The sequence below is a fragment of the Myotis myotis genome, unplaced genomic scaffold (assembly GCF_014108235.1).
Source record: "Myotis myotis isolate mMyoMyo1 unplaced genomic scaffold, mMyoMyo1.p scaffold_m19_p_7, whole genome shotgun sequence".
Lineage (NCBI taxonomy): Eukaryota > Metazoa > Chordata > Mammalia > Chiroptera > Vespertilionidae > Myotis > Myotis myotis.
In genome coordinates, this window is record NW_023416379.1 from 89,221,828 (window position 1) to 89,237,098 (window position 15,271).

A 15,271-nucleotide genomic window follows, 5' to 3' on the forward strand; every position below is an offset into this window, starting at 1 on the left:
ATCCGGGGACTTCCTATTGAAGCTGAGGACCCCCTGGGACCCCTTACCACCAGGACCCTCCCTCCATTCTGGCTAGAGGAGGGAGTACAGTACGGGGCCTCCTCTGAAGTAGGGAGTGGACAACCCACTCACTGGTCAGGCCCCTCTGCCTCCCAGGCTCATGGACAGTGCTGACCAGCCCGGCCCTCATCTTTGGATGCACAGAGGGGAGGATGAGGGTGTGGGAGAGCAGGGAGGGCTTGAAGCAGCAGTCTTTGGGGATGGTCCCGGATCTCCAGGGGCTCAGGCAGGGGCCCTTAGAAAATAAACTTGGCTTCTACCTTCTCTTCCCCCTGAGTCTGGTCTCCCGCAGTCCCTCCCACTGTTCGCTACAGGACAGCTGAGGGCTCGGGGCCCTTCCTTCTCAGGGCCCGCAGCACCCCGCAGCCCTCCCCCTCTCCCTGAGCGGGGCTGGGGGGTGGGCACTCCCAACACGTCGGAGGCGGGGCCAGATGCCACAGCTCAGGCCTCTTTTTGTGCCCGGGATTGGATCCCCGGGGCGGGGTGGGGCACGCCTCCTCTGCTGAGAACACGGGGCACGGCGGCGGTTGGCCCGAGAAGGGACCAGCAGAGCGCGGCCCTTCCTCTCCACCTGGGTCCTGGCCATGGCTCCCCAGGCCGGCCGCCCTGTCTGTCCTACCATGTGCGGACCGCGAGCCCGGGCAGCGTCCGAGGGCAGGGCCCCGCGCTGTGCCCTGCCGGGCACCGTGCTCCTGCTCCTCGTCTACCTGGCTTACCTGGCCCTGGGCACCGGCGTGTTCTGGATGCTGGAGAGCCCCGCGGCGCAGGCCTCCAAGGCGAGGTTCAAGCGCGACAAGTGGGCGCTGCTGCGGAACTTCACGTGCCTGGACGGCCCGGCGCTGGACTCGCTGATCCGGGTCAGGGGAGAGCGGGGCCGGCGGGTGCGGCGGGGAGACCCGGGCAGGGGAGCGCGGGTGGCGGGCAGGGGGCGACAGGGCATACCCTGGCCCCGGCCAGGGAAACCCGGGGAGCATTTCTCCAAAGGGGTGGAGGCGATGGACGCGGGGATCACGCGGCCTCACGTGGGGGGGGGGGAGTGTTGGATGGACAGACAGACAGGAAAGTCCCCCGCTCATTCCCCCACCCCCGCTCCAGCCAGAGGGACGCGCCGCGCTGTGAGCACCTTAGGGGCCAGAGGGCGTGACCCGCCCTATGGAGAGAGGGCTTCGCGGCGCCAATGCCGAGCCTGGGGATGAGGACGACAGGGGGCGCGCCTACCTGGGTCAGGAGCTGCCAGGGCTCACCCCGTCGAATCAGAACCAGGCCAGGGTGCTCTCAGCCGGCTGGGGAGGTGGCGGGAGGGGGTGGGACTGGGACCGGGTGGCACTGCGTTGGGGTCGGACCTGCAGGCGAAGGACTGAAGGGCGCGCCCAGGCCCTTCCACAGAGAGACCCCGGGTGCAAATATTCGCATTAGGGGCGAGGGCGCAGGGGGTGCTGGGCGGAGTCTAAGGAGGAAAGGGACCTCGGTCAGGGCCTGCGGGGGAGGGGAAGGGGCTCAGGGCGCGCTCGCCAGCGCCCGGGTCCTAGAGAAGGAGGGGTGGGTGCAGGGGCGCTCTTTAGCTGACTTCTGGTTACCCGGAGCTATTGGACAGGGGCTGGGCAGCCTCCCCAGCCCAGGGACCTGGGAGAGCCCCAAGGGGAAGAGGGGCGGGGACGCAGGGGTTCCTGAGGACCGAGACTGCTCAGAGGATGGGGGCCGAGCGGGGCTTGCCCAGGGGGAGCAGGGTCGGGTTCTTGGGCCGAGGCATGGAGGATGGACCCAGGTCTTCTCCACCTCAGGGCAGGCTACCTGGACTCGGAGTTGCTGGGATTTGAGGGCTGCATTAGCATCCCGAGCCCTGGCTTGATCCCAAGCGCAGACAGCTGCACATCTCGCCTGAAATCCCCTCCGGGAGGGCAGCCTGCATCCTGGCCATTGGGCTGGGAGGAGTCCTGAGCCCTTGGCCTGGGCCTCAGCGGGGCCTGGAGCTGGGCAGGGGAAGGACTTTCTCTGCTAAGGACCTAATGTAGCACCTCCACCTCCCACCTCTAAACCCCTATGAGCACAGCCCTCTGCCTGGTCCTGGAGGCGGCCGCACTCCCCTGGCCGGGAGGTGAGCTCCCCTGGGCCTGGAACGGGACAGTGATGAGATGGCGATGATGCTAATGCCTCTGTGTAGCACTTCCTGCGCGCCCAGCACTGTCCCTAGTGTGGTACCTGGTTTCGTCCTCACCTACCTCACCGGCGGGTTCCATTATATCATCCCATTTTAGAGCCGAGGAAGCAGAGGCTCGGGGAGGCTGGCACACACGCGTGCCACAGAGCCAGGAAGCCCAGTGTGCGTCTGTGGGTGTGGGTGTTCCCGAGGTCCCCGCAGGGCTCCCCTCTCTGTGCACTCCCCCTCCACACCTCCACTCAGCCCTCCTCCGGCTTCATCCCCAGGAAGAAGGGTAGGATGTCTCCAACCCAGATCTCCCCTGGGTGCAGACCTGTACATGCAGCTCCCTAGCAGCCCTGAAGTTCCTCCACGGTCAAGAGCAGGTGGCCCTCCTCCCAGCCCTCCTCCTCCACTGGCCTCCCATCCACACGGCTCACAGGGCCTTAGATGCTTCCCGCACTGCCCACACCAAATAGGGCCAGAGGCTTGGGCTTCTGACGAGCTCCTCTCTGCTCCCCCTGGACCACTCTGTGCCAGGATGCAGGCCAGGCCGCTCCAGCACTCAGCCCCGCGGCAGGCTTTCTGCTTCCGGTCTGCCAGCACCTTCTGTACTGCCCGCTGTCATAGAGCACACAACCTGATCTTTCCTCGCCTTTGCTCAGCAGCCTTGGGAGAGGCCTGTCACTCTTTCTCTGGCAGGCAGACCAAGTAAGGCCTGGCTCCCGACAACCTTTCGGTCTCCCTATTTGAGATCCCAGGTGCAGTCCTGCCTGCCAGCTACCAAAATGTCCTTCTGCTGGGAGCAATCCATCTGACCCTCAAGGAAGGCCCAGCTACAGCATCACCCCTCTGTGAAGCCTCCGCCCCTCCCCCATCAGAATGAGCCCCGTTTCTCTCTGTATTCCTTTGGCACTGTGTTCGTAGCAGTAAGGATGACAGCCGACACTAACATGTGCCCTGTCCACGTACTGGCCTCCATCTTTACATCTAGTGCCTCATTTAACCCGCACCACAGTCCTATGAAGTCGGTGCTGTTAGTGTTCCCACTTTGCAGATAGGGAAACTGAGGCACGGAGCTAAGTGTCTTGCCCAGGATCGTGCAGCTGCACTGCCCTTAAAGCTGCATTGACTGCAGTGCATTGTCTCCATCCCACTGAGGACTGAGGTCATGTCTCTTTCATCTCCATGTCCCCCAAAACACCACAGGTCATGTCTGGCCAGTGCTTGTTGCAAGAATGGGAGTGAGTAGGAAAGAAAATGAATGGTGTTCTTCCAACCAGTGAGATATCCTGCGATGGCCTGGGTCCCGGGGGCAAGGGGAGGGAGGGAGCCGTCCCCAGGGTCCCTGCCCCAGGGGAGCCCCTGGTTGGAGGGCCTCCTGGCCCGGGCCAGTCTGGGCTCAGAGTGGTTGTGAGGATTGTCCATGCATGTGTGTGTGTGTACACGTGTGTGTGTACACATGCACATGTATGTGGGTCTGGGTGCAGGAGTCCAGTCACCTCAGAGCCTGGTGGTCACTGCAGCCTCTCCCCCAGGGCATCATCCATGCGTACCAAACTGGGGACATCGTCCTGGGCAACACCACCAGCATGGGGCGCTGGGAGATCGTGGGCTCCTTCTTCTTTTCCGTGTCCACCATCACCACCATCGGTAAGTGCGGGGGAGTAGGGGGGGCAGGTGAGCATGGCTGGCACAGTGGCCTCCCCATGAGGGACAGGGGACCAGTGCCTTTTGGAGGGGTGTCAGGGCCTCAGGACTCCCAGAGTGGGTGGTCCAGGCACTGTGGGCACCACCTGGGAGCAGAGCCCCGGGCTCACAGCAGATCTGCTGTACCAGGTTCTGCATTTCCCCAGGTTCCCCGGGAGTTGGTGTCAAGCTCAAGGTTGAGAAGCACCGCTCTAGGGGGCTTCTGTCTCACAAACCCCTCGGGAAGCAGGGGGTCTCCCCTGGGCAGAAGTAAAGATGCTCTGGGCCAAACCCACCCAACACTGAGCCCAGGGGTAGTTGGGGGTTTGGCGAGGGTTGTGGTGGGAAGTGAGGAAGACGGGGCAGGAATCCAAAACAGCCTTGCAATCCGTTCTTGCCTTTGGTGAGAAGTGGCCACTCCTGGAGGCCACTCCTCAGCTCACAAAGGCACTCCTTTAACCCTTCGCTCTCCTCTCCAAGCCCCCTGCCTCCCTCACCTGGGACACTGGGACAGATCCCTGCCTCCACCCAGTTTCCCTAGCCCCGCCCTCAGGAGAGCAGAGGTGGACCTTGTCCCAGGAGGGTGCCTGGGGGCTGTTGTGAGTGGAAGGTGAAGAGCAGCCTAGAGCCCCAGCTCTAGACCCAGGAAGTAAGTAAAGCGCCCCATCCCCCTGCCCTGGTGCCAGGCCCAGCCCCTGCATGACACAGGAGTCACCACCAGGTGGCAGGCTGACACCGCAGTGGCTCGGGCTACCTCCACCGGCCAGGATCCTCTCAGGAAGGCATGTCCCAGCCCCTGTCCTCCCAGACAGGAGCCAGGCCGCAGCACCCAGAGGGCTCTCCACCTAGTTTTAAATCGGCCAGTACTTCTTGGAAGCAGGCCTGAGGGCTACACGGGAGCTTGGCCAGCCCTCCACCTTGAGGCAAGCCTGCCTGGGGGCCCCTCAGGCTCCATGGGCCCTGTGCCTGGGGGATGATGCTTATTCATCTCTGAACCCCCAGGATCTAGCCCAAGGCCCAGTACTCAGTGAACACTCAACAGACGCTGACACACTCATTCCAAAGTACCCATTCCACCAGCACCAATGGAGTTCCAGGACGGGGGAGGTGGAGGCACAGTCACAGGTGTAGGGGTCTTAAGTCTCTGAACCCCACACCTCCCCCACCCTCTGCCCCAGGCCTGTGACTTTGGCCCCTGGGTTCAGGAATTTGCAGCCTATCTCTTCCCAGCCCTGCGGTGCTGAGCCTGGTCTGTGTCCCTGTCCATTTCTCTCCGCTCGGTTCCACTGCCTGAGTCTGCTCTGATGGGCAGAGGGCAGGGGAACGGGGACCGCGCCCCACCTTACCCTTACGGTCTAGTTCAGTGATGGCGAACCTATGACACGCATGTCAGAGGTGACACGCGAACTCATTTTTTTGGCTGATTTTTCTTTGTTAAATGGCATTTAAACATATAAAATAAATATCAAAAATATAAGTCTTTGTTTTACTATGGTTGCAAATATCAGAAAATTTCTGTATGTGACACGACACCACAGTTAAGTTAGGGTTTTTCAAAATGCTGACGAGCCTTTCAAAAAGGTTCGCCATCACTGCTCTAGTTTAACATTTGAGATTTTGTGCGTACGGTCCGACCTCCAAGACAGGGCTTCTATTTTCATGTTACAGATGAGGAGGCGGGGCACGGGGAGGCACACTGTCCCAAGGTCACGTGGCTAGGAAGCAGCAGAGCTGGCACTGGAGACCCAGCATTGCTCTTTCCAATGCCCCAGGACCAGCGTAGGGCTGCCCTTCCCAAGCCCTAGAATGAAACGGGGTCGGACAGGCACACGGCACTTCTGGGCCAGCAGGACCGGCCTGAGCCCGGAAACCGTGCATCACCTGTGAAGTCCATCCCCAGCTTGCTCATGTGTCCACGCATGCATCCACCCATTCATTTAACAAGAAGACGGCGTTCCTAGTGCGGGCCTGATAGCTCTAGGTGCTGGCGATACAAGGGCGCGCAGAACCGGCAAGTCCCTTCCCTTGGGGGTGCTGACACTCTACTGTGAGGGAACACAAACAAACTAACAAATGCACAGACAATATTCGGGTTTTAAGAGGTGCTTAGGGAAATATAAAGCCAGGTAAGGGGGTTCAATAGTGAAGGGGGGTGGAGACTACTGTACATGGGGTGGCCCTTGAAGCAGAAACCTAAACAAAATACAAGAGCAAGTCATGCAGATAACTGGGGACAGAACCTTCCACCAGCATGTGCAGAGGCCCTGGGTAGAGCGAGGCTGGTGTGTTTGGTGAACAGTAGGAGGCACAGATGGCTGGAGAGGGCTGGAACTGAGGACAGGGGAAGGGACAGGGGAGCCCAACCACGGAAGACCTTGCAGGGTGCTTGCAAAGTGTCTTAGGGCTGGACTACCGAAGTGAAAGAGGGACAGGTGGGAGACATGCTGATGTGAGAGGTGGCTTAGATGGGGCCATGGCCACCAAGCATTCAACGGGCAGGTGAGGGCTTCATCGATATCCATCAGTTCCGCAACCTGAGGGCTGGCTGAGAGGGATGGGGAGGAGAAAGCCTCTTTCGTATCGGCCTCGGGAAGGCACAGGCATCCACGGAGCTCCTCCCAGATCCGGAATCTAAAGGCTGCCATCCCACAGGATGAAAAGGTCAAACCCAGGAAGTGCCTCTGACTCCAACACTCATGCTCTAGACGAGTGCTCCCGCCTCTCCCGGGACCGTGCCTCTGAGACCCCTAAGTGAGGCGGAAGAGTGTAAACCTACAGTGCAAATGAGTGTGTGTGTGTGGGGCGGGCGGGGGGGTACTTTAAGCAGTGATGTGGGGCAGGGTGCAAGGCATCTGTTCATCTACTTACACATTCATTCCCATATTTCCAATTCACTCGCTCGTTCATTCATCCATTCTTGTACTCTTCCCACACACATATGGTGGGCTCCTACTGAGTGTCAATCCTGTGCCAATTGTCGAGAATATAAACATGATTACGACCCAGCCCCTGCCCCGAAGGGGCTCACGACCCTCAGGATGGGCAGACATGGGAATAAATCATTCTCAGGCAGTGAGTGGGTTATCCTCAAAGCCTGCAGAGTGTGTGGGCGCTGGGTGGGGGGGAGGGGGGGTGGGAGCCACTCCTCCACCAGACCATTTACAGGTGGGCTAGGAGGGGGGGGAAGTACACTCTTGGTAGGGGGGGGGATCATGTTCAAAGGCACAGGGCGAGGAGGGGTTTGGGGGTTCAGCGGGCAGGAGTGCAGCCCGAGCTGGGAAAGCAGGAGCCGGAGAAGGGCTAGGTGATCGTTTGGACTTTCCCCACAGACATGAGGAATAATACAGAATGATAACCTGGGGGTGATATCACCAGGTTTGTGTTTTAGAAAGACAAGACAGTGGTGACCAAGAATGGGGGAGACAGAGGCGGCGGGGAACAGAGGAGGAAAGAATGTCCAGGCTGACAGAATCCTTTAGGAGCACCTCACTCTCCCCTCGCCTCCCTTCCCTGATCTTCATGACAGAGTTCCCACCTCCACGCAGGTCCCCTGATGTGCATCCTCTGCCCTCACTCCCGAGGGGTTTGGGAAGGAACTGGGTGCGTTAGTTAGCGCCCTCTGGAAATCAGATAACAAGGCCAATCAGGTGTGCAAGAGATGTGGGGTGCGGGGGAGGGGGCGGGCTTTGAAAGATAGAGAGGAGCAGGAGAGATGGTGAGAGCCTCAAGCTGCAAAGCAGGTCTGAGACCTGTGACAGGAGAGAAGGAAGGAAGGGCATGAGGGGGGTGAGCACAGACTGCCGTGGGGCCCTGAGAGGCTCGGCCAGGAGAGGGGGGTCCCGAGCAAGATGGCCTGTTAGAGGAGGCCTGCATCGGACAGGCGCCGCCAGCTTGGGTGCCGGGACCCACCTGGGGACACAGCTTCAATGGTGCAGTGAATCCCAGAGGTGCAGGGGCTGGAGGCTCCAAGGCCTCCCACATCCCTGCACCCATTCCTCTGCCCACAGAGAGGGAGGAGGTGGAGAGAGGGGAGACGAGGCCCTCACATTCACGGGTTTGAGCTCATGCGCTTTGCTGAGCCTCCAGGAGCTTCAGTTTTCCAATCTGTACCACGTGGGCATAACCCCGTCTGGAAGGAGGGAGCAGGTGCCTAGGCACCCTGCACAAGCTGGATACACACCAGCTGCCATGTCTGAAGTGGGGTAGGAATAGGACCCCAGCGACAGAAGGGTCCCCTGATGTGCCCGTCTCCCCTCAGGCTACGGCAACCTGAGCCCCCACACGATGGCTGCCCGCCTCTTCTGCATCTTCTTTGCTCTGGTGGGGATCCCGCTCAACCTCGTGGTGCTCAACCACCTGGGGCACCTCATGCAGCAGGGTGTGCACCGCTGTGCCCGCAGGCTGGGGGGCGCCTGGCAGGTGAGGGCCCAGGGCAGCGGGGGAGGGGGGAGGGCCACTTGTGGAATGAGGGGTGTGCTGGCAACCGTGGCCATTGATCTAGCCCAATGAGATCACTGCCCCAGTGAGAGTCTCTGGTGGGAATGGGGGCTCTGGGGGTCGATGTTGGAAGAACCAGGAGTCAGGGTTACCGTGGGGATGTGGTAGATGGGGGGGGGGGTGTCACTGTCCAGAAGGGGTTTTTAGTAATAGAAGAGCTCCGTGGGGAGACACGGGGGGACTGGTAGACAGGAAGGGCCCAGGACTAAGGCCTTGGCTGGAAAGCTGGGGACACAGCCAGGTGGAGAGGCCCCGGGGGCAGCCCCCTCTCACTGCCTGCAGCTCAGGTGCCCCAGGCTGTCTGCTCCCGGCTGGACAGCAGGGGGCGCTGAGTGCTTCGTGGGGGCTGAGCGCTGTGTGCATCCCCAGGACCCGGCCAAGGCCCGCTGGCTGACGGGTTCGGGCACCCTCCTCTCGGGCCTCCTGCTCTTCCTGCTGCTGCCGCCCCTGCTCTTCTCCCACATGGAGGGCTGGAGCTACGTGGAAGGCTTCTACTTCGCCTTCATCACCCTCAGCACCGTGGGCTTCGGTGACTACGTGATCGGTGAGAGCCCCAGCAGCCAGGGGGAGAGGGGCCTGAGACTCCACGGCCTGGCCCTCCACTCGCCTGCCCCCCGGGCCGCGTCCCCTGGGTGCCTGCTGCAAACCAGGCCCCGTGGGGGCCTGACGCCCCAAGTCCTTGGCAGGTTAAACCCACCTTCCTTGTGTGAAGAGGCCAAGGTCACCCACCAAAAGGTGACAACTGGAGTCTGAACCAGCCTCAGGCTGTGGGTCGCACTCCTGGCCATCTGACAAGCACTGGGAGGGCCTCGCGTGTCCTCGGGCCCCACTCCCATTCTTGGAGCTCACCAGATAAGGGGAGTCCCTGAACCCCTCCCCATCTGTCCTTGTCCCAGGTCTCTCCTCCCCACCTCACCCCAACCCCTGAGACGCCAAGCTTCCCACAGTCCCTGGGCTGGGCCCAGGAGGGTCAGGCCAGAGTCGGGAGACTCGGGAACCCTGGCCCCCACAGGAAAACAATTGGCAGCCGCACTCTGAGCGCCAGCAAGAGTGGGCTGCGCGGTCCCAAGGGCCCAAGGTGGGGTTCAGTGTGTGATTTAGCCCCACGTGGGTCCCGGAAAACCGTGCATAATACAGCGGAGGCAGACGCCCAGCAGGTGGCAGGAGAGGACAGCCTGTGGGGCGGGCGGGCGGGCGGGCGGGGTGGCTCCCACAGCTGAACGGTCACAGGACGAGCCGTGGTTACTGGCACCAGCACCACGCTGGGCTCAGGGGGCTCAGTGCACGCGCTCGGGCCCCTGGACCTAAACTGGGGAGGAGGCCCTGCCCTCTGCCTCCTTTGGAGACAGAACCCAGCCTGGAACACTGAAATGACGTTTTACCAAGTAACAGTTCATCAGGCAGTCTAGAGCCATGAGTGCCACCCACTTTATCTATTGATTTACTATATATATATATATATATATATATATATATATATATATATATATATATATAATTGATTTTTTACAGAGAGCAAGGGAGAGGGATAGAGAGTCAGAAACATCGATGAGAGAGAAACATCGATCAGCTGATCTCCTGCACATCTCCTACTGGGGATGTGCCCACAACCAAGGTACATGCCCTTGACCGGAATCGAACCTGGGACCCTTCAGTCCACAGGCCGACGCTCTATCCACTGAGCAAAACCAGTTAGGGCTATCTATTGATTTTTTTATTGATATGAGAGAGAGAGAGAGAGAGAGAGAGAGAGAGAGAGAGAGAGAGAGAGAGAGGAGACATCAATCAGTTGACTCCTGCAGGTGCCACAACCTGGGCATGTGCCCTGAGCGGAATCAAACCCTCCACTTTTGGTGTATGGGACAACGCTCCAATCAGCTGAGCAACACGGGCCAGGACATATCACCCATTTTACTAAGGAGGAAACTGAGGCTCAGAGAGACCAAGCCACTTGCCTGAGATTACACAGCTAGTGAGATATCAATTCCGATCTGTTTAATTCCTTCCAGACCACCTCACACAGCCCCTCTCTGGGCCTCGGTGCTCCTAAGGTGTTGCCCCCACAGAGCACAGTGACGATGGCACATGGACTTGTACGTCTCTGTCTTGTCAGCACCCCCTCCCCCCTTGGCCCTTAGATTTCTAAAAATGACAAGCGCTACCTGGGTAGTGTGCTCAGTGGTTAGAGCATCGACCCTCAGACCGAAGGGTCATGGGTTTGATCCCCGTTCAAGGGCACAAATCTGGATTGCAGATTCCATCCCCAGCCCTAGTCGAGGCTCGTGAGGGAGGCAACCCATCAGTGTGTCCCTCTCACATTGATGTATCGCTCTTTCTCTCCCCCTCCCTCCCTCCCTCCCTCCCTTCCACGCTTTCTAAAAATAAAAGGGGAAAAATAAAAAATAAAAACGGCAAGTGCTATCACGTCACCTGCCCAGCTCCTCTGAAAACCTTTGCTTTTCCTCATAGTCTTAGGCTGGAGGACAAAATCCACGACCAGGCCTGTGGGAACCTCTCGGGGCCTGGGCCTGCCCTCCCCCTCTCCACACTGAGCCCTCTCCCTTCCTGCTGCCCCTGGGCCTCCCTGAAACAGGCTTCTGACAGCCGCAGCAGCCTCAGCCCAGGGCAGTGTGACCTGAAGGCCCTGCAGCAGCGCCTCCCCTCTCCCCGCCAGGGCTCAGAGGATGGGACAGGATGTGTCCCCAGCGATAGTCCTAAACCCAAAGGCTGGTGCTCTGAGGGAGCCCAGTGCAAGGGGAGGGCAGAAAAGTGGGAAGAGGACCCCAACTAGGGTGTGTTGTGGGCGGAGCTAACAGGGAAAGCCTATGTGGGGTTGGGGGGAACCCCTGAGGAAGTCCTGAGACCCCTGAGGTGGGTGGGGAGGAGGGGCAGCCCCCTCTGGACTTGGGCGCCCTGAAAATGGGAGACAAGGCCTCACCCCCATCAAGGGAGGGGCAGTGGCATTGGCATAGCGGTCTCTACAGGCTTGAGAAGGGCTGGGATCTCTGCTACCGTGAGCCACCCTGTGGGGAGTGCCAGGCAGGGATGTGGGCACAGACCTCCCGGAGCCCCTGCCACCCTGACTTAGAGGGGCAGCGGGCAGAGCCATCCCTTCACCACCTCTCCTGAGATTTGCTACTGTAGCCATTTCAGTGCCTGTGGCCAGTGACTACGCTGAGCCCTTGACTGCCCACCTGCAAGGGGAAACTGAGGCTGAGATGGGAAAGACCTTGATTAAGGTCATAGAGCAGGCAAGCCTAAGGCAGGTCTAGGGTAGACGCCCAAGGAGGGCTCCTCACATGCCTGTGTTCCAGAATCTTCCACAGCTGAGAAGGAACAAACCCCACTCTCCCTTTCCCGTGCCTCACAGCCTTCCTTATCTTCCAGGGACAAGGTCAATCCCCTGCCCTGGGTGGGAATGCTGAGGCCCACCGCCTGGACTGTGGGTGCCCGTGGTCCCTGCATCAGCAGCCCCGGGGCGCTGTCCCAGCTGCTCCTCTTAAGGCTGTGGTGGGCTGGGTCCCCAGGTCCCAGCTGCCTGCTCCTCTCTGGACCCGTAGCCCCCACAATTACATTTGCAACTCAGTTGAGCGCCTTGCCAGCTGCCAGGTGTCCTGTCACTTATGATTTCAGCTATAAAAAAAAAAAAAAATGAAATAAACTGGAGAGGAACACCTCCTCCCCAGCATTGCCAGGAGCAAGCTGAGCTGGCGGGTGGCAGGGCACGGAGCTGGCTCACCGCTGATCTCATTTGGGACCGCCGGCGGAATCATGGCCCCATAACCCAATCAGCCTAATCCAATCCCGGCTCCGGCCAGGCAGCGAGCTGGTTCCCGGGCTGCAGGCTCTTCCCCGGGGCCTAGGCCAGGGGCCTGGCTGTGAGGGGGCAGGACGGAGAGGTTGTCTTGGGCCAACAGGACAGGAGGGGGTGGTCAGGGGGTGGTGCGGGAGCTAAGACAGAGAAGATGTCACGGAAGTAGGAGGACAGAGCATCTTTTGAATGATCCCAGTCTATTGAGGGAGGCAAGACGGACCCCAGGAAACAGACAGCGGGAAGAACTGAGTTACAGAGCAAGACTTACCTAAGCCTCACAGCAACCCCCCGCACCCCCTCCCTCAGGTGTTACCTATCCAGTCCTGTCTGTGTTGGGAACCCCAGTGTGGGGACCCAGTGGTGAGTGAACCCATCACCCAACAACAGGGAACAATGCACCACCCTGTTCCAGGCACCATTCTGAGCATTTAGATGCATGAACCCATGTGGTAGTCACAACGGTCTGAAAAGGTGGACACCCTCATTGCCTCCATTTTATAGATGAGGACACTGAGGCCCAGAGGTGATAAGTAACTTCCCCGACAAAACCACAGGCACTGAGAGGTCTTAGCAGAGGGGCCCAGCCTAGTCTTTGGGGAGTGACATCTGAACTGATATCTGGGGAAGACAACCAGGCCAAGAAGAAATTTTTAAAAAAATATTTTTTTATTGATTTCAGAGAGGAAGAGAGAGGGAAGGAGATAAAAACATCAACCCTAGCTGGTTTGGCTCAGTGGATAGAGTGTCGGCCTGCAGACTAAAGGGTCTCAGGTTTGATTCCGGTCAAGGGCACATGCCCGCATTGCGGGCTCAACCCCCAGTAGGGGGCATGCAGGAGGCAGCCGATCAATGATTCTCATCATTGATGTTTTTATCTCTCCCTCTCCCTTCCTCTCTGAAATCAATAAAAATGTATATATTTTTTAAAATCAATGATGAGAGAGAATCATTTATTGGCTGCCTCCTATATGCCCCCCACTGGGGATCAAGCCCACAACGGGGCATGTGCCCTTGATAGGAATCTAATCCGGGACCCTTCAGTCTGCAGGCCGGCGCTCTATCCACTGAGCCAAACCAGCTAGGGCCAAGAAGAATTTGAAATGAAGAACACTCTGAGCCTAGGGGGCAGTAAGTGCAAAGGTCCTGGGGCAGGAAAGATGATAGATGAAGACTTGGGAAGAAGACCACAATTCTCAAAGGGGAGAAGTGTGCAAATCGAGGCTGGAGAAGTAAATGGTGGCCTTGAGATAACAGGACTTCACCCGAAAGCCCAGGGGGAGAAGTTATTTTCCCCATGTCCCAGGTGAGGGACAGTCAGGCAGATGAAGGTCACACAGCCAGGAAGAACGGAGGCAGGAAACAAACTCCAGCGGTTCCATCTGTTCTTCCTAAAGGCCCTGGCAATCTGCCTCCCTTCAGATATGAGAAAACCACACAGAGACACGCGAACAGCAGATCAGACCTCAGGATCTCTTGGAGGGCTTCGTGAAAACGCAGATGCGGGGCCCACCCCAGACGTTCCTGGTTCAGTAAGTCTGGAGTGGGGCCCAATCATTTGCATTCCTCACAAGCTCTCAGGTGGTGCTGATGCTGGAATAGAGCACAGAGTGCCTTAGACAAAGAGGAACTGTCGTTCCCAAACCCCCGGTGCCAATCCAGGGGGGCTTCCTGGATGCTCTCAGAGGTGACCGCCAGGCCAGCGGTCTCGGACCAGTTTGGATTTCCCATATTCTGCTCGTCCGTGTCAAGCCATGTCTGCCCATTTCTGTTTGGGGAACTTGGCCCTGACTTTCCCAGGACTCCAGCCTCTGACCTTGCCTCTCCCCTAGGGATGGACCCCTCCCGGCAGTACCCACTGTGGTACAAGAACACAGTGTCCCTGTGGATCCTCTTCGGGATGGCGTGGCTGGCCCTGATCATCAAACTGATCTTCTCCCTGATGGAGACCCGGGGGAGATCATATTCCTGCTACCACCACAGCTCCAAGGGGGACTTCAGGCCCCGAAGCTGGAGGCAGGGCCCAGAGGGAGAGGCAGAGCGCCACTCCCCAGGGCCAGGCTGCTACCCGGAGGGGTCTGTGGGAGCCAGGCAGCCTTCGGAACCCTCGACTCAGGTCTCACGCTGTGGAAGGGAGCGCTAGTTATACTCCAGGGTTTGTCCCACCTTCATTCTCAGTAGCAAGACCCCTTATTTTAATCTTGGTGCAGGGCCACCCAGACGAAAGACTACATTTTTTATGTCTTCTTTTGAGACTAGGTGCAGCTTTGTGACCAAATTCTGCCCAATAGGGTCCATAAGAAGTATCCTGTGTGGCTTCAATGCTGGGGTGGGGGGGAGGGGGAAAGCTGTAGGGAGCAGCTCTAGGGTCAAGCCTCGGGCTGACCTGTGGCAGGGCCACAAACAAGTCCCAGCCTGGAGGGCAGGGCTCTCCTAGCATAATCAAGCCTGACCTTGTAGCCCTCCCTAATTCCTTCCTAAGAAGCTAATGGGCTGTGGGAGGTGCAGCAAGTGTTGCCAAAACAAGAACGTTTGTATACCTGTTAATCTACCCTTGTTTTAATCAGACTATAAAATAAAGCATTGTCTTGAAGTCTGGGTCTTTTGTGTCCTCATTCAGGCACGGGAGACCTACCAAGCCCCAGCTGTATTCTCTTATCTGTCTTTTCTTCAATCCATCACCACCCCTTCTCAGGTTCACCCTTGGCTGTGCTGGCACAGTACAGGGGGCAATGTGTGTTCTTCTTCCCTAGTTCCTTTTTTTTAAAATTCTTTATTGTTTAAAGTGTTACATGTGTCTCCTTTTCCCCCCATTGATCTCTCCCTGGCTGTTCCCACCCCCCAGCACATGCCATCATACCCCTACTGTCTGTGTCCATGGGCCATGCCCATATGCATGCATACAAGTCCTTTGGTTGATCTCTTCCCCGCCCCCGCCCTTGCCCCTGCCTTCCTTCTGAGGTTTGGCGATTTGTTTGATTCTTCCCGGTCACTGGATCTATTTTAGTTCATCAGTTTATGTTGTTCATTATATTCCACAAATGAGTGAGATCATGTGATATTTATCTTTCTCTGAC

General features: G+C 58.5%; 1 protein-coding gene across 1 annotated transcript; it reads left to right on the plus strand.

Moving 5' to 3' along the window:
* Positions 1–599: 599 nt before the first annotated feature.
* Positions 600–14,499, plus strand: KCNK17 (potassium two pore domain channel subfamily K member 17). Its single transcript, XM_036317995.1, has 5 exons — positions 600–917; positions 3,736–3,850; positions 8,145–8,305; positions 8,753–8,927; positions 14,027–14,499. Exons 1-5 carry the CDS (start codon positions 645–647, stop codon positions 14,335–14,337), a joined length of 1,035 nt encoding a protein of 344 aa, XP_036173888.1. The 5' UTR covers positions 600–644; the 3' UTR covers positions 14,338–14,499.
* Positions 14,500–15,271: the final 772 nt, after the last annotated feature.